An 18,585-nucleotide genomic window follows, 5' to 3' on the forward strand; every position below is an offset into this window, starting at 1 on the left:
GCCCAGACCTGAGAGGGCAGAAAGCCAGCACAGTGGGGCTTCATCTGGTTGGGGGACGAACCCCGCTAGCCCAGGAGAGCGGCAGGGCGGCGCTGGGACTGTCACCAGTATCTGTTGAAAAAACAGGTGAACCCACCACACATTTTATATTCAGGTTCAGCACCCAACTCGGTAGACACCTGTGAAGTCTCATCAGAGGCTGATCTACACTGGAAGCTTCCTCCTACAGCTACTGGAACAGGGGCTTTATATCAACATCAAAAATGTAGCAGCTCCTATGATCAATACCACACATTATTATTAAATTCTTAGAATCTCTGAATACAATTTTCAGAAGTCTCTGGGCAGAAATCAAACTATAATCCACCGATCCATAAACAACCCCCTTCACACTCCCAAATACACACACAACAGGCACACCCAGACACGCACACACATGTCCACACCCGCACATGCCTTCTGGGGCCTTCCCATTCAATACGACAAACAAATGCCTGCCTCACTGAGGCTTACCAAGTTTATACTTTTATTATACTCTGAATAGAGATGATATTTAAAGAGCAAAGAAAATGACTATACAAAGGATTTATAGAACATTCATTTACATACGGGATATATTCTTTACAATATAAGAAAAGTAAAAATATCCACTACTAGGTAAGGCAGATAAGGAGACATGATGAGGTCGTTGATGCCAAGGATACACACGGAGACCCTTAAATGCGGTGACTTAACACGGTTATAGGTTAACACTGGAGGAATACAGCATAGGTTAATGAGCAGGTAAACAGGCCCTGGCTGTGACACCTGTGGGGTGCAGTCCTCGTGCGTGCCCCAGGACAGTACCCCTGTGCCCACGGGCACCCCAGAAGCCAGATGCCTGGGGATGTTCCTTCCCCACCTGCCCCAGAGTCAGTGTTGGCGGCGGGGCTGCCTGAGGTCTGAGCACGAAGTTCATGGACTCGTTCCATTTCATGCATATGTAACACACTGTCGTACCAGCTCCTCAGAAGACAGGGAATTGGCTCCCTTTCATTCCACCTCAGAGGGAGCCATCTGCTGGGAGGACACCTGCTGATGCCCTTGACTGCTGAGAGTAAAAGTCTCAGCTGCCAGTCAGTTTAAAAAGCGAACGTCATGGCTTGCATACTCTGGACGAGGACGGCCTCTGTGATTGGGGTGGTTGATGTTTCTCAGTCCCGCACCCCTCTCTTGCTCTGATTTCTACATGAGCCCTCTCTCTTCCTTTGTCAGAAGGATAAGGGACCTGGCCTGCGGTCCCTGGGTCAAATTTGGGGACAAGCATCCCAGGAGGAGGCCCCTCTGGGGGACAGCACAAACCTCCACTCCCCTTGGCTGAGTTCTAGCTGTGAATGAAAAATGGAAATGCTAGACACCCCCAACCCCAGGCACCGAGGCATCAGGCCTCTGGAAGATGCCGGCACGTTCTCCTTAGCTAGGCCGCCCTGCGTCAGGGAAGAGGGTCCGCGAGGACCAAGGCAAACATTTGGCACAGAAATGAGGCACTTGTGTTGGTGCATCAATAGGAGCTAAACAGTGGACTCACCCACCTGCTTTCACACACACACTCACACTCATACACACGTACAATGCCCACTGCGATTCGGCCAATCTCACCTCTGCTGTCGCCGAGTCTGTCTCTGCCCCACTTGAAAACAGAATCCACAAAGCACATTTCCAAACGCCAGTGTGGTGACCGCCACAGTGATTCCTGGTGTTTGAAGAGCTGGGCTTGATTTGCGAAGTGGATGAGACGGGCAGTTCACGGGGGATGGAGAGCCATGGTGCAAGTGTCTTGAGTGACGGGGAAGGAGACCGGGGCCTCTTGCTCTGGGATCTTGCAGGACCATTGGCTTCATTCTCCCAAACCTCTGACCACTGCCGGATTCAGGTGGACAGACCACGGCTCTGCAACATGCACATCAGCATAAAGATCACAGCTCATTAGGTGGCTAAGATGATGCAGAAGAGCTGAAAACAGCGGAAGGACTGAGATTCCTCATCTTCACCCTGCTCAGGTGCCAGAACACGTGGATCCCAGCAGGAGCCAACAGGCGGCGTGGAGACAGACAAGTGCTTCCTCAGGCCAGTGGTTCTCGGGATGATCTCTCCCAGGCCCCCGGCTGGCCGAGGACAGCGATGTGGAGGACGGCTGAGTCTCAAAGTAAGCGTGTCCCACCCCTGAGGACCTCCGCCCCCAACCCCCAGCAAGGATGTATCCACAGCCTGGAAATGACACATGGATGGTCAAGCATTCGGGAAGGCTGCTTGAGGCAAAGCCAGCTATCTGCAGCCGCCCGCAAGCAACGACGGCCCACAGAGCGGCCAACGGAGTCCGCACCACCCGTCTTGGTGCATCCGACACGGGGACAGATGCTCCTCCCAGAGCCCCGGCTTGGCAGGCGGCAGCATTTGGACACCAGTACAGCACAGCAATGGCAAACTGTTCTCATAAATAACTTGGCATTAGTAAAATATAAATTACATGGAAATGGGGTTTTACTCCTATCTTACTTTCCCCTCTCACGGCCCAGGGTGCCATTCAGACGAGGCATGTGAGCAGAGGTGGGGAGCCGTCCCCACGCTCAGGCTCTGGCCTCACAATGCCGCATGACCTCCCTCGTCCTCACCGCCCATCCCATCGTCCCCTTGTCCATGATGCCCCAGTGCCCCGGGAGAGCCTGACCCGCATGAACCTTCATCCAACACGCATCCCCTTCTCAGGTTAATCACAGAGGCCCTGAGGTGCCCGCTGGACGGGAGCCCTCTGACATGGCAGTGGCGAGGCACAGCCGGCCACTCAGGGCCACTGAGGAGCGGGCGGGCTCCCCTCCTTCCCACAAACACCAGAGTTCGAGGCACACGGGCCCCCACGTCTCCTTGCATGGTCCTTTCCCGCGTGGGGACCGGGCGGGCACCCCCGATGCCCAACTTCCTCCACCTGGAAAGCACTGGGCTACAGAAATGCGTCCGTGAGCTGTGGCTCTCAGCTAAGGCCAGCTGGTGGCAGGGTTGTTTGTCTGTAAGGTTGGAGGAGCCCCTTTCCCTCCTGGGCCTGGAACGTGAGGGTCACACAGGTCCTTCTGGAGTCTCCAGGCTGTGGGGGCTCAAATCTTCTTAGGGGAGCCGATCATGACCTTGGACACGAAGTTGACGATGGCGCTGGCCGGCTGCTCGGGGTCATGCTCTGCAAACAGGTGGCACACGTTGTCTGTGGCGCTGCCCTGCTTCCGGGCCACAAATCCAAAGACTCTGCAAAAGGAAAGCCGGGTCAGCGTGCCAGCCGAGTCCTGTCCACCCCACAGGATACAAACCTCCACTTCCTGTCGCACCGCCGCCACCTCTAACCTCTGCTCCTCCAAAATCTCAGGGGCCGAGTCCCCTGCCGGACACCTCCAGACGCAGGTCTGCGTCCTCTCTGTCTAGCAGACCCTGCAGGGAGGACGCTGTGCCCAGACCTCACAAGGGAGGAAGCTGACGGGCAGGACCAAGGAGTGCCAGTCATGGGTCTGGGACCTGAACCAAAGCCGCTGCTCCAACCTGGCCAGAACCTTCCTGGTCTGCCAGCTCCTGAGCTCCACTCCCGAGTCTCTGATAGGAGGACCCTGGCTCCACCTCAGGAGCTGCCTACTCCCTGCTCACACCATCAGAGTGGATGGGCATACAAAACTCCAGGTGCCCGCACCCCAGCCTCGGTTCCTGGGGTGCTGGGGGCTCTCCCTGGATGCTCACGATCCCACCCACTGGGGCCAGAGGATGGGAAGTTAAAAACACGCCAGGGGCTCCCTTCTCGCTCCTCACACCCCTGAGTTACAAACTACGTGCAGGTGAGGAAACTGTTTAAAAGCACGGAACAATCTAATATTTTTCTTACAAGAATTGAAGCCTTTATCTGAATAAGCTTTCAGGAGCCGCAAACTTAACACAATAACTACCATTATCCAAATCCAAATCCCTGGACTTAGATAATGGTAGTTATCCCTTATCTGAGGTCTTTCTTCTCCTTCTCAGAACAATGAAGAATTTTTCTGTATGAGCTGAGTGGTTTCCACACCACAGGAAGGACTGGCTGACGGCACTCAAGTGACCCTCCCGGGGCCACACACTCCACACGGCTGGGATGGCCGTGGGCCCTGAGAGCCAGAGTGGCCTGGGGGCACCCCCCACCCTGGGGGGCTCCTACCACTTTATCAGATGCCAAGACAAACGACAAACGTGAAATTGGAATCGTAGGATTGGACCCCTGCAGTTAGACATTTGTGGTAATCAAATTTAGGTGACGCAGAGGACGCCCACCTGTGGGAATGCAGACAGCTCTGGAGGGTTCCGAGGCTGTGTGGCCACCGCAGAGCCTGGGCCAGGGCAGAGCCGTGCTCCCTCTGGGCTGGGAAACAGTGACGCCCACTGCACTCACGCAGCGCCCCATTCCAACACCCCGGCCCCAGTGCTGCTGCAGACTACACCCCTCCTCAACGGCCAGAAACGCTGTGCAATCTCTTCACGCTATTTATACCATATTTTATGGGTCATAGGTAAGTACTGCTCATTCAGAGAAGAGCAAGCAGAAAACTTAACCCTCTGCAGGCCGTTTCTGCATAAAGAGAACACTTTCATTTTTGTTAAATGCCAAATGCACTAACACAACATTGTAAATCTATACTCCAATAAAATTTTTTTTAAAAGGCCAAACCCAAACCCATCGGCATTATTGAGTCATTTTCCTCTTTGGAAATCTGGGGCAGAATTCAGCTTTGGAGGCAAGCGTCTACTAAGAAAGAATGAAGACAGGCTGGCAACGTACCTTGAGCAAGGGCCGTCTGTGATCCACCTTGCAAATTACAGAATAAGAGAAGAGTCACGTTAATTTCTTTATTAACTTAAAAAGCAAAGGAAGCATATGCATTGCTTAGTACAGATACAGACGTCTTACTTTCTGTCTTGTGGATCCAATGCACAGAAGATCACGCTGCTCACGGGGTAGTGCCTCCGAAAGAAGAGCCTGCCGGGACACCGGAGAGGGAGAGCCCATTACTGGGGTTTTGCAGTGACAGTGCCGCCCTGGGCAGACACCCCCCGCCATGAGGAGGTTCGGGGGGGCAGAAGCCTATTTTATGCTTTTACTGGTGGTCTGGAGAGAAGAGCAGAGTGTACGTTTGTTAGAAATCAGCAGACCTACGAAGCTGGGCAGAGTGGCTCCGGGAAAAGTGGGCACTAGGAAAGGAGTGCGTCTCGGGGTGAAGGCAAGCACCTTGCACCTTGCAGAGAGAAACTGCCAGCCGAGTGGAGGACGGGATCGAGCTGAGGGAGGCCCAGCCTTCCTGCCCTCATCCCAGGAAAACACCAACTGTCTACAGCCCTAGCAGCTGCCTGTGAAGACGGCATCTGGTACAGACCACCATGCTCCCAGGACAGGAGCCAAGTCAGCCCCAACGAGGCATCTGACGGCATGTTGTAAACTGTCAAGGGCTGTGCACGTGAAACCCACTGGGAGGTGCTACAAACGCCGGGCCAGCAGAGCCGCTGGGGGACCCACCAGAGGACTCCTCGGTCCCGGCTCCTGTCACTTGTCCTTTGTTTCACTGCCAGCCCTCCCTGCTCCTCTGAGCATCGCGTGCCCTGTGTGCCCCGCTCCAGCTGGGCAAGCGCCCTCTCCTCTTGGGGGAGGTGGTATCCCCAGAGGCTGGTGGCTTTGATCTGGGCAAGGAGAAAGCTCATCTGGAGAAGGAAAGAAAGAGGCCAGCGTACAGGAAAGGCACAGGCAGAGCGGGGCATCTTTCAGTGGGGACGCTGAGGACACAAGCCTCTTTTGTCCAGCATCAGCCAGGCTGAATGCGCGTGCCGTCTCCTGCAACAGGGAAGATCCTGAGTGCCATGGACGTGGCCCACCTCCATGGTTTTATAAGGACACAGGGAAACTATAGAGATACAGAAAAAGCACACAGGTAGCCGGAGAAAATAGAGAGGCTGTGAAGGAAGGAGCCATGCCTTCCTGCCCGAGCCCGTGTCCACGCTTCAGCCAAGCCGTACCGGCACCTGCCCGTGGATATCTCATTCGAGTCACTGACATCCCAAGACGGTTACCTCAGTGAAGCTTGAGAGGTGAGGGAACCGAGTGCATGGCATGAGGAACGTGCCACGGTGGCCCGTCGGGTAAAGCGCAGGGAGCAAGGACCCCAATCTGAGCGGCAGGACCCACGCTCCACCTGACACTCCACACCCGCTTCATCCTGAGAGCAGTGGGGCGGGAGCTCTGGGTCAGGGACCCTCCCAAACCTGGGACTAGCTCTGGAGCAGGGGCCGTGGCAGGAAGAGCTCCAGGGCGCCGGGGTGAGCACTGCCCCACCGGCTGGTGCAGGGACTGGCCGCCTGTCCCTTGAAGCTCCGGCCATCACTCTGCTTTGAGGGTCGCTGACCTGGCTTCCTCATTAATCACAGCAGGCTGTTTCCATAACAAATAAACAATAACTGCCTCTGAAATGCCTTGGATCCTGAGGTCAAAGGCTCTGCTCGTGGGAGGAACACGCTTGCCGTTGTTTATTACAGACCCTGCTCTGTGCTCACCTGGAAACTGAAACAGCATCTACTGTCTAGATGTTCAAATGTTGTTAACTAAGATATAACAATATACAATATCTAGATAATGGTTAATAGTTAACATTAATTATTCTTATATACTATAGTATTATTACATAATAATTAACATTATCTAGATACTGAAATAATATCTATCAAGGTCACACTCTCACCTGAAATGGGATGACCAACTGTTAGAATGGGATGACCAATGATACAGAAGCAAAGATGAGTGGATTCTATCATAGTCTCTGAGTGTTTTTACAGAAATGACAAAAGATTTTTGCATTTGTAAATTACACACACACACACGTGTTTGTGTGTGCGCGTGTGTAAGAGATGCTCAAAGATCCATGTATCTTTTTAAAAATTTTACTGACTTCTAAAAAAACAGCATTTGGGCCTAATGTCAATAGTTTATATGTGTCTCTGGGGACATACAGGACATCAGGGCCAAGCACAGAGTGACTGGATCATTGATTTGTTCCAGGACCACCGAGCTTTGCCAGGGTGACCACCGCACGTCCAGGGGCCTGGGCAGAGCTGGTGGAAGGTCTCACCCCAGGTGGGGTCAGAAGCCCCGCCCGCCCCGCAGCCCGGCCGCCAGGCACACTCACTTCCTCTGGTTGTCCGTCAGGGTGATGCCCTGGGCTGACACCTTGAAATGCACGACCGTGGACAAAGGAGGCGGCTCTTGGACCAGGGTGATGCTCAGGGCCTTCTGGATGGCTTGGTGGCCCGTGAGGGACTCCATCTCCACGGAGTTCAGATACCACACATTGCAAGCTGGAAGACGCAGGGGGAAGCGGCATTAATGAATCTGCCAGACACGAGGGCCCCGGGGTTTATGAACAACATGCACATATGTGTGGCCAGGTATGTCTGAGGCACTTTACCCCTAATTCCAAAGGTGTGGAATGACCCAGAGATGCACACGCCCCGAGGTCAATGCAGAGAATAACACCCCGTCCCGCCCCCACCAACACACAACCCCCCCACCACGCACTGGAGCCAAGGAAACTCCTCCCACTGGCCCAGGATGCGTCTCCACCCCTGCGGCGTTATTTACACCTGGTGTCCCAAGGGTGGGCTGGAGGCACCCTCTTCAGTCTCAGTGTGGGTCTGGGTGGGATAAGAACCCAACCACACCTGCAGCTAAGGAAACGCCCCCAGAGGGGAGCCTGCAGCCTGGAACCCCAAATATCCACCCTGCACGGAGTTCTGAAAGCAGCAGGCATCCAGAAAGAGCTGCTGTGAACGAATGACTTGCAGTGACTCAGAACACAGTCTGCGTACAAAGAGCTGGGATGGCTTGTCCTGTCCACATGCTGCCAAGGGGGCTGGGGGTTTGTCCACCGCCATCTCCCCTTGGGGGAAGCAAACAGCTGAGTGTGAACGAGACTTTGTAAACAGACTGATGGCCCTTTGAGCCTGGATCCCTGCAGCTCAAGCAGAAGCTAATGTGGGACTTCGAGGCGTGTGACATCTGTGTGACTGTGGGACATTCAGACTCTCCCTCAAGTTCAGTCCTGCAGGAGCTGTGGCTTTGCCTGGCCACCCCTAAGGACGTGTCCCCCCCAGGAACAGAGCCGCTCTTGTTCCCCACTCTGCCGGATGCAGCCTCTGCAAGTGAGTGGGCTGTCTTAACTCCATCTCTAAAGGTCTTTAGATTTTCACTAAACGGAAAAGAAAAAGCTTCCCCCTGACTGGAGCAATAAGGCAAGTGCTGTGCCCTCGCCTGCACCATTTTCCTTGGGAGAGTCTCCCGGAGGCCCAGCCTCGGACAGGCTCCATCTCCACCCCGAATTCTGAGACTCAGCAGCAGTCATACCTGTTGGCAGGTGTGCTGCCACAGGCCCACGAAGGTGGGTTAAAAAGAACAGAAATAACGTACAACGTCCCTGGTGTCAAGATGCAGGGCCGCTTATAAGCTGCTAGCCCTCTGTTCTCTCCACGGCCAAGGCGACAATCCACAGCTACTTTTTAAGAAGCTGAGAAGGTCTGAGGATTGGGAAACTTCCACTTCAGTGAGGACACGATGATGGAGAAAGAAAGCAAGGCCTGGGGTTTGTGTAACAGATTCATCAGAAAAACGAGGCCCCTCCCTTTACCCTAGATGGGAGAATCAGAAGCGGGCAGGCCGAAGCCCCACTGACCTGAGCCGGGAACAGCTACAATCCTTTGATTTGCCAGAAGAGGCCTGAGTGGAAAGGCTGAACCTTGAGGGAAGGTGGGAGATACTAGAGAACCGCCCAAAAAGCAAGCAGCCCCAAAGCCAGGCGACGGTATCTCCTGGAGTGACACTTCACGGCTCCCAACGCGCCCAGGTGAAAGGTCGAAACGTGCTGGAAACGCCAGGCTTCCCCAAACGCCTGTTAACTGAGAGTTTCATCCCAGACACCAACTTCCCTCTATAAAGTTTAGCGAACAAGTCACTTTTACTCTCTGGAAAAGAGCTTCGTATTTCACTCCTATAATTATTAAAATGACATTGTGCCATTAAGCAAAATCTTCAAAGAAGTTCCCAAACACAACAGTTTTCATTTCTCCGAGCTCCACCTAACGTGGCTCATTCATAAGGACGCTTACTCTGTGTCAGGCCTCGACTGAACATCTGAGACAGACTCTCTCATCACATCTGCACCAGGGTCCTGTGAGGAAGATTCTGTTATCATCCCCAACTTACAGATGAGGAAACTGAAGTGTAGAGAAATATGCCAGAAGCCTGGCAACTCCCCAGGGACTTGCTGTGATACCCAACCTTCGTGCTGGCTCCTGCAGTGCTGAGGGACCTGGTACCACCAGGTACCAGGCACCAGGTAGAGAACACGGGCTCAGGAAGAAATTTCACGTAACATCCCTGAGGACGAGCTGTGATTTTTTTTTTTTTTTTGAGCTGTGAATTTTACTTCGAGACATTCCTCAGCCATAATGATGCCCGTCAGCAACCCCATGTGATTGTCCTGACAGAGTGGCATCTTTTAAGCCACTGTGCCTCCTGCACATTTTGAGAGGCAGGGAGAAATCAGAGAGCCCTCCCTGAACGGCTGAGTTGCCGTGGCCACTGCTGCCCTCTCCGTGCCCTCTTGCTCCAGCCGGCGGCACTGCCCCATCTGAGGACGCCGGGCAATGAGACACTCCAGGGAACTGCAGGGCCGGAGGCTGACCTGCACTTCAGCTCCTGTCTGAACTTGAGGGGTCTACTTGTGTCGTCTTGGGAAACAGAGTGAGTTAGCAAAAGTCTTTAAAATTGCAGTTGCCCAAAGCTTTGATGAAATCAGGTGCTTTTATGAAATGCTCACGTCAACCAGGACAGCCCTTCTGGAAGATGATTTGGCATTATTTATCAGGAGGGTCAGAAGACCTGCCTGCACTCGGTAACCCGGAGGTCCCGCTCTGAGAGGCCTGAGACGGGAAATATTCCATAACCAGCTGAGACAGCTAACCTAGAGGCGAAGATATTTGAGCCCCATACTCATTTGGTGGGAAGTTAGTTGGAAACAAACTATGTCCAAAAGGAGGGGAATGGTTAAATTAGCCCCTCAATGGAATACCAACTAACCAGCAAATGGTAATCACGAACCCTGTATAGCAACATGGAAAAATGTTAGCGGTTTCTGGGAAAAGCAGAATAAAACTATCTGTGCCATGATGAGACCTACACAATAAAAGGCGTGTGTGCCTACGAACAGTGGGAGGTGTGCCTGGAAAATTTAAGACGGTTTGATTTTAGGAGGGTGAATATTCTGCCTCTAATGAAGCACTAATGAATACTAATTTCACTGGTATTACTATAATGATACTCATGCAGTTACAAAAGAGAAAAAAGCAAATTCTGATCTAGTCACAATGAAATCCCAGAAAATTGGCACGAGCTGGACCTGGACGGGCGCACAGACGGGCACACGTCTGCCACGATCCAGACTCCTGCTTCCTTGTAGCAGCACAAATGGCCTTTTGAGAAGGAACAGCGGCCTGGGGGGCATCTCCCCCCCGACGCAGAGCGGCACTGTCCCTCTTGGAGCAGAGAGGGGAGCCCTCCCTTCTCCCAAGCACGCCTGGGGCAGCTCTGCTGAGCACACGCCAGCCCCTTCCCTCCCCAGCAGAGGACAGGTGGGCTTGCTGTGCTTGTCCCCCGGGGCCTGGCCCGATACGTCCAATTCCACCTGAGGGTGTGTAGCTGTGGTGTGATATTGAACAGGAAAGCGCCCGTCAAACCCGCGGCGGGAAGCAGAAGTGTTAAGGTCCCAGGTTCTCACCCAGTCCTACCGCTGCCAGAAATTCAGGGTCTGAAGGCCACGATCCAGAACTCAGAAAAAGGCAGTAATGCAAAAAGGTAGCCTTCCAAGTGCTGTCTGTGGTACTGAGAAGTTAGAAGCACGCTAACTGGGCAACCGTAAGGGGTGGAATCAGCTGGTGGACGGTTCCTCAGCCACTGAAAGTGAGACCTAGGCTGTGTTTGCCAAAAACATGGGTAAACCCCTTATGCTAAGGGAGAAAAGGAAAACAGTCAGTGGTTGTACCTGGGTGACAGGTCTGTGAGGAATTCATTTCTCCCTTGCTTTTCTGTGTCTTCCCTTTTTTTTTTTTTTTAAACTGGAAGAATTCCTATTACTTTTATAAAGAAAACATCCTTTACAGTACGGTACGTTAAAGACACAGCCCTAACGTTTATGGGATATCGTGTGGGGTCTGGTGCCAGGGCCTTCAGCTGCATTCCACTGCTTCAACAGAACCAATTAAGAGCTGACACAGGGGAGAGCTGACACAGGGGCTTCCCTAGTGGCGCAGTGGTTGAGAGTCAGCCTGCCGATGCGGCGGTTATGGGTTCATGCCCCGGTCCAGGAGGATCCCACATGCTATGGAGCGGCTGGGCCCGTGAGCCATGGCCGCTGAGCCTGCGCGTCCGGAGCCTGCGCTCCACAACGGGAGAGGCCACAACAGTGAGAGGCCCGTGTACTGCAAAAAAAAAAAAAAAAAAAGAGCTGATACTAAAATCATAAACAGCAATTCTTTTAGAAACTGCAGCAACTCATAACGGCCTCGGTATCAGATGCAAAGGGATTAAACTGAAGAGACCTGAAAGTCTGTGCCGCTTGCTGGGAGCTGCCCAACTCTGCAGACACCCCTGAGTGTCAGCGCCTCACCTCCACGCAGAGGACACGGGCCAGGGAATCTCGAGGAGCCCTTGCAGGGCCAGGGGTCTGGGATTCTAAGTGAATTCAGACAACAAATGAAACTAAGGGGAGAAAGAACCACTCAGTTTCCTTAAGGTGGTCAGAGACCAGACAGCCTGATCACCTTCCCACCACGGTCACTCTGCACTTTTTGAACCAACAGCTAGGACCCAGCACTCTCTGCAGCAATCTCACTCTTCCAGCTGCATATCCGTGTCCTGACTCGATTCCTTGCCTTGTCGGTCGTGAAGGTAGCTGGATGGAAATTTGAACCTTTTGATGTGTTTTAGAAACAAGAGATTTTAAAAGGACATAAGCTCAAGGCAGTCATAATTTAACCCCCATACATAAATGCCCAGTCAGATGATTAAATAAGACCTCCAGGTTCTGTGTGAAGTCCTGTCCCTGGGAGGCTCACCCTTTAAAAAAGCAAAGCATTCAGAGTTACTGATACGTGCCATAGATTATCTGAAAAGATGAGAGAGTGTAACTAAAAATGATAAGCCAGAGCAGAAGGAAAAGCTTTAATATCTAAAAATGAAGGCTATTATAGTTCCATTATGATCAACTAATTCATTGATTCATTTACTAATTCAACATGTATTGGGAAAATGTTAGGTAACCATGAAGCTTAAGGAGAAACATGAAATGCTGCTTGTAATGAGATGTATGTGCCCCAGTGCTCACTGCCTGGGGTGGGTAAGCAGGGCTGTAACCCTGAGACACCAGGTGGTGCCCCGACGGAGGCCCAGGCTCTGCCAGCCTCGCAGGGCACGTGCTCTGGAAGGGTTTGCTGCTATCATTCTGGAGCACTTTTCTTGAATGAGGTTGATACATGAGTTGCAATTTAAAAATCATTAATGACATGTTTAAAATTTTTTAAATACATTTTTTTAAAAGGTGCAGTTCAAACATGTCAATGGGAGAAGACCTGATTTCACAGCCCACCTCCAAGGTCAAGTGCATGGCTAAGCAGCTCACCAGCAAGGCCTGCAGCAAAGTCCAGCATGTTCCCTGCAACTTTGCTGGGACCCAGAGACATGGGGACAAAGCTGCTGCTTTAACATAAGGTAGCAATGAGCCCTAGTGGGCTCCAGGGACCCCCTGAAACAACCTGGGGGCTGTGAGCTCATGGTCTTCGGCGTGGGGACACTGCCTCACAAAGCTGCCGTGGGACCAGCCCTTTCAATCATGTCTACGTAGGCAAAGGATGAGGCCACTGCACAGCAAAGGCCACTCCTCTTGGGCCAATAAAAGTGTTTTTACACGAAAGCAGAGCGGCAGGAACACAACTACAGCTTACGTGACCACGTTCCAGTTCCCAAGGCATTTTCAACATCCTATTCAACTGGTCCTGAAGCCACTGTGTCGGGGAGAGATTGTTATGATTATGTCGAGGTCTGCACGGCTAAGTGACCTGCCAGAGGCTGAGCCCCAAATGGCAGGGCCTGGACTGGAACCCAGACTGGATACAGGCAGACACTTCCTTTTGAGGCTTCAAGTTCTAGCACGCTTGCTATCTTGGACAAACTCCTGTCACCTTTGTTCTGGCCACAGATAACTTATCCTTTAAGGATAGTCTACGAAGAGTTCAACACTAAAAAAGATTCCTTTTGAAAACAGAGAGATTTTACTTTAGCTGGGTAATAGAGTCAGTGATGTATAGTTTTACAGAGACAAACTGCGCAGACGAATAACGCAAACTGTACAGAGGAAGCAACAAGAAAATACCTGTATCTGCATATTCTTTCATTACGGAGTCCCAGCTATAAAGTACTCTACAGACATGAGGCACAGATAGAAGTATTTCTAGTCAGTCCTCCTGCAGACTCAGAGAATCCCTCTCCAGGATTTCTGAGAGTAAATGTCTACCTTGAATGAAAGACCTCCAGTGGGGGAACTGAAGGTTTGGAGCCAGTGGGCCCCATAATTCTCTCCAGCTGTGTCCCTCCCTCTCAGCCACACACCCACAAGAGCCCTGTGGTCTCTGGCTCGTCCACAACCCTCTTAAGCTGGGGTCACTAGGACAGCATCTAATGCTGCAAAAATGACCTGGCCTGAAACTAATAAGCTATTACAGCAAGGCTGCAGGATACAAAGTGAATACACAAGTCAATCACTTCCCTATATAACAGCAGAGAACAAGTGGAATTTGTAGTTAAAAACACAATCCCATTTATATTAGCACCCCCAAAATGATGAATCTAATACAATATGTATAAGATCTATATGAGGAAAACTACAAAACTCCCACTAATAAAATCAAAGAAGTAAATAAACTAAATATTCCACATTCATGAAGAGGAAGACTCAATATATAATTCTGATGTCCGTTCTTCCCAACTTGATCTGTAGATTCAATGAAATCTCAATCTAAATTCCAGCAACTTACTTTGTGGATATCAACAAACTAACTCTAAAGTTTATATGGAGAGCAAAAGACCCAGGGCAGCCAACACAATATTAAGGAGAAGAACCAAGTCAGAGGACTGATACTACTTGACTTCAAGACTTACTATAAAGTGACAGTAATCAAGACAGTGTGGTATTGGTGAAATAATAGACAAATAGATGAACGGAACAATAGAAAGTCCAGAAACAGACCCATATAAATAGTCAATTGATCTCTGACAAAGGAACAAAGGAGATACAGTATTGCAGAAATAGTCTTTTCCACAAATGGTGCTGGAACAACTGGACATCCACGTGTGAAAAAAACTAGACACAGACCTTAAACCCGTCACAAAAATTAACTCAAAATAGAATGGATATAAATGTGAAATGCAAAACTATAAAACTCTTAGGAAATAATTTAGATGACCTTGGGTTTGGTGATAACTTTTTAGATACAATACAAAAGACATGATCCATGAAAGGAAGTATTGATAAACTGGATTTCATTAAAATAAAAAATCTTTTGCTCTGAGAGACACTGTCAAGAGAATGAGAAGACAAGCCACATCCTGGGAGAAAGTATTTGCAAAAGACAAATCTCACAAAGAACTGTTATCCAAAATATACAAAGACCTCTTAAAATTTAACAAGAAGAAAACAAACAACCTTAACAGACACCTTGACAAAGAAGATATGCATATGGCAAACAAGCACATGAAAAGATGCTCCATGTCATATGTCATCAGGAAAATGCAAATTAAAACAACAAGATACCACTAAACACCTATTCTGAATGGCCAAAATCCAGAACACGGACAGCACCAACTGCTGGTAGGATGTGGAGAAGCAGGAAGTCTCATGCATGGCTGGTGGGAATGCAAAATGGTGTGGCCACTTTGGAAGACAGTCTGATGGTTTCTTACAAAATAAGCATACTCTTACCATGTGATCCAGCAATTGTGCTCCTTGGTATTTACCGAAAGGAACTGACAATTATGTCCACCCTGAAACCTGCATGTGGATGTTTATAGCGGTTTTATTCATAATTACGGAAATGTATAAACACTCGAGATGTCCTTCAGTGGGTGAATGGATAAACAAACTGTGGTACGTCCAGACAATGGAATATTATTCAGCAGTAAAAGGAAACAGCTCTCAGACCATAAAAAGACATGGAGGAATCTTCAAGGCACACTACTAAGTGAAAGAATCCAATCTGAAAAGGCTATGTATACTGTATGATTCTAATCATATGACATTCTGGAAAAGCAAAACCACGGAGACAATAAAAGGATCAGTGGTTGCCAGGAGTTAGGGAGGAGGGATGAATAGGTGGAGCACGGGGGATTTTTAGGACATTGAAACTATTCTGTGTAATACTATAACGGTGGATACATGTCATCAGACGTTTGTCCAGACCCATGGAATATCCACAAAGAGTGAACAGTAATGTAAACTATGGACTCTGGGTGACTATGATGTGTCCATGTAGGTTCATCAACTGTAGCAAATGTCCCACTGATGGGGGATGTAATGAGGGAGACTGCACATGTGTAGGGGCAATGGCTATATGGGAACTCTCTGCACCTTCCTCTCAATTTTGCTGTGAGCCTAAAACTGCGCTAAAAAATAAAGTCTGCTGGGCTTCCCTGGTGGCGCAGTGGTTGAGAGTCCTCCTGCCGATGCAGGGGACGCGGGTTCGTGCCCCGGGAAGATCCCACATGCCGCGGAGCGGCTGGGCCCGTGAGCCATGGCCGCTGAGCCTGCGTGTCCGGAGCCTGTGCTCCGCAAGGGGGGAGGCCACAACAGTGAGAGGCCCGCGTACCGCAAAATAAATAAATAAATAAATAAATAAAGTCTACTAATAAGAAAAGTGCCCCGGGGAGCTCGAGGTCTGGGGGTCTGTGTCACCCTGGGTCAAACTGCGGACTCACTGGTCTCTTTAACATTTCCAGCTGGAGGGGCAGGTTGCCCACATTCTCCCAAATGAAACACAGGCTGTGACATTTACTCCACTGGATTTGGTCATCTTTGGCCTGCGGAGTCCTGGCCCTGCTGCCAGGACACTTGAAGCCCCACCCAGCCCAGCCCTGCAGCGGTTTTCAACAGAAGGAAACCTCCTCTGACACAGCAAGGAAAGGAACCCAGACCGAGGTAAGAAAGGAAGCTGTGTCACTGAGCCCGTCTCCGCCCAGGAACCTGGAGGAGCGGAAAACGCAGTGGGGACTGACCTGCCCCCTGCTTCAGCAGCTCGGCCGCAGAGTTGGCCGCCGTTTGCGGAGAACTTTCGGCTCTTTCCTCCAACGGGTCTGCGGGAAGGAGCAAGAAAACGCAGAAGTGAGTCCACCTCCCAGGCAAAGAATGACCATGACAATGTGGATGCTCATGACTGAGGCCCGGATGGTGATGCACAGGCTCTGAAGAGGTGGGCCTTCCTCCTACAGACAAGAGCCCAGCGCAGAGAACCATCACCACATTCCAAGCAAAAGCTGGGATGGCACAGCCCAGCAAAATAGCTTTCTCACCTCCGAATTAATTTATATGAACAATTACATTTTAAGAGGTAAGTCAGGGCTTCCCTGGTGGCGCAGTGGTTGAGAATCTGCCTGCCAATGCAGGGGACACGGGTTTGTGCCCCGATCCGGGAAGATCCCACATGCTGCGGAGCAACTAGGCCCGTGCGCCACAACTACTGAGCCTGCGCACTAGAAACCACGGGCCACAACTACTGAGCCTGCGCGTCTGGAGCCTGTGCTCCGCAACAAGAGAGGCCGCGATAGTGAGAGGCCCGCGCACCGCGATGAAGAGTGGCCCCCGCTCGCTGCAACTAGAGAAAGCCCTTGCACAGAAACGAAGACCCAACACAGCAAAATAAATAAATAAATAATAAAAATAAAGGAATTCCCTTAAAAAAAAAAAAAGGTAAGTCACATTTGCCTGTATTTTAAATTAATCATGTTTCTGGAATATAATACAATTATGTGAACTTGAGATTGTCTAGGAAAGCGGAGATATGCCTAATCGCCTGCTGTGGGTGCTATTTTTAAAAATCTTTTCACCGTGAATATTTTGAAACAAACACAAAGGTACAGACAATAGCTCATCCAGCACCTAACGTCAACAATATCAACATTTTGCTGATTTTGTAGAATTATAAAATTTAAATGTAAATGACCTGGAAGGTCTCTGAGTCCAGGCATTTTGTAACTTTGAGCTACAGAATCTTGGCTCCAAGGAAACTTTTCCCAAAGCCATGACATAAAGACATGACCGGAGGCTGAAGGGGCAGCGAGCCACCTCCTCTTACCTGACCTGGCTGAACCATTCAGGGTTTACCCACAGAGTACGTGATGGAAAGGAAGTTCTGGTCTGATTTTTCTCAAGGAATCTCTTTGGATCCCAACACCCTGCGGGGGATCCCAACACCCTGCGGGGGATCCCACACAGAGCCAGAGCAGCCCTCAGGCCCCGGCAGCGTACCTCTATCCGGAATGAGCAGTTTGCAGGGGAGAGCCAAGGGCGTGATGGAATGCTGACACACCAAAGCCGTCAGGCTCCCTGGGAAGAGATGAACAGCAAACAGGCATTAGCACTGCCCTAAATACCGTGTTGCTCAGCCAATTTATCTCCTGAAAGGAGGCTGCTGCAAAGGGTGACCCCTTATATTTTTAGCACCCAACATGCTCCATTACTGTGGGAATCTGTGCAAAACTTCAACGAAGCCAGAAGTTCAGCAGATGGCAAAGGGGCAGATAAAGGGAACTGCAGATGATTCTCAGCAAAGACACATCATTACCAATTCATCAAGAACAAGTCACACAGTCTGCTGAATCTGAGACAGCTCCCACTGGTACCACCACCGAATCATCTCTGTAAGGTGATGCTTTGGTTTGCTCAAGCTCTGCCTGTGAGCTCATTACGTCTTTCGGACATGCCTGCAGGGGCGGGAAGGCTCTCGCCTTACAGGGAGCCTGTGCTTCTCTTGTGCCCGGAGGGTGGGGTCACACTCAGGCCCCAACCTTGTCCACCCTTCTCTGCCCGCCTGCCTGGACCACACCTTGTGGAATCTGCATTTCCAGTCCCAGCACCGTGCATTTTATTTGCTTAGTTTTGAGAAAGCTTTTAAGAAAATTTAAGATCCAGTTTATTTTAGAGATGATAATTGAGGAATCTCTGGATGGGGATGAAAAGTAAATGCTCTGCGTGAAGCCCCAGCGGGGTGATGGCAGTGAGCAGAGGCAACGCGTGCTCGTGGGTTCAGAACACCAAGTCAGGCTCTCAGCCACTTACCAAAATACGGTTCATTGGAGCACCCTTTCAACCGCACCCCTTTTGGGGTGCACTCGATCAAAAAATGCCGAACGAGTTCATTGGCCAAATCTCCAGCTGTGGTAGAGGTTTAAAAGAAAGAGAAGAGAAT

At 50.6% G+C, this 18,585-nt stretch overlaps 1 protein-coding gene across 14 annotated transcripts in view; it reads right to left on the minus strand.

The window, feature by feature from the left end:
* Nucleotides 1-489: 489 nt before the first annotated feature.
* Nucleotides 490-18,585, minus strand: part of TNS3 (tensin 3) — a 235,607-nt gene continuing 217,511 nt past the window's right edge. For 13 of the 14 annotated variants that reach the window (XM_081244808.1, XM_081244807.1, XM_081244809.1 and 10 more), the window contains 7 exons: nucleotides 18,456-18,551; nucleotides 17,646-17,723; nucleotides 16,397-16,474; nucleotides 7,212-7,380; nucleotides 4,952-5,020; nucleotides 4,823-4,849; nucleotides 490-3,273 (listed from right to left, as the gene is read on the minus strand). In XM_081244808.1, the coding sequence (XP_081100934.1) occupies nucleotides 3,129-3,273; nucleotides 4,823-4,849; nucleotides 4,952-5,020; nucleotides 7,212-7,380; nucleotides 16,397-16,474; nucleotides 17,646-17,723; nucleotides 18,456-18,551 (662 nt within the window). In that variant the 3' untranslated portion in view covers nucleotides 490-3,128. The remainder of the gene's footprint in view (nucleotides 3,274-4,822; nucleotides 4,850-4,951; nucleotides 5,021-7,211; nucleotides 7,381-16,396; nucleotides 16,475-17,645; nucleotides 17,724-18,455; nucleotides 18,552-18,585) is intronic. The other variant, XM_081244804.1, reaches the window with a different exon arrangement.

The sequence above is a fragment of the Mesoplodon bidens genome (genome assembly GCF_964165515.1).
Source record: "Mesoplodon bidens genome assembly, chromosome: 9".
NCBI lineage: Eukaryota > Metazoa > Chordata > Mammalia > Artiodactyla > Ziphiidae > Mesoplodon > Mesoplodon bidens.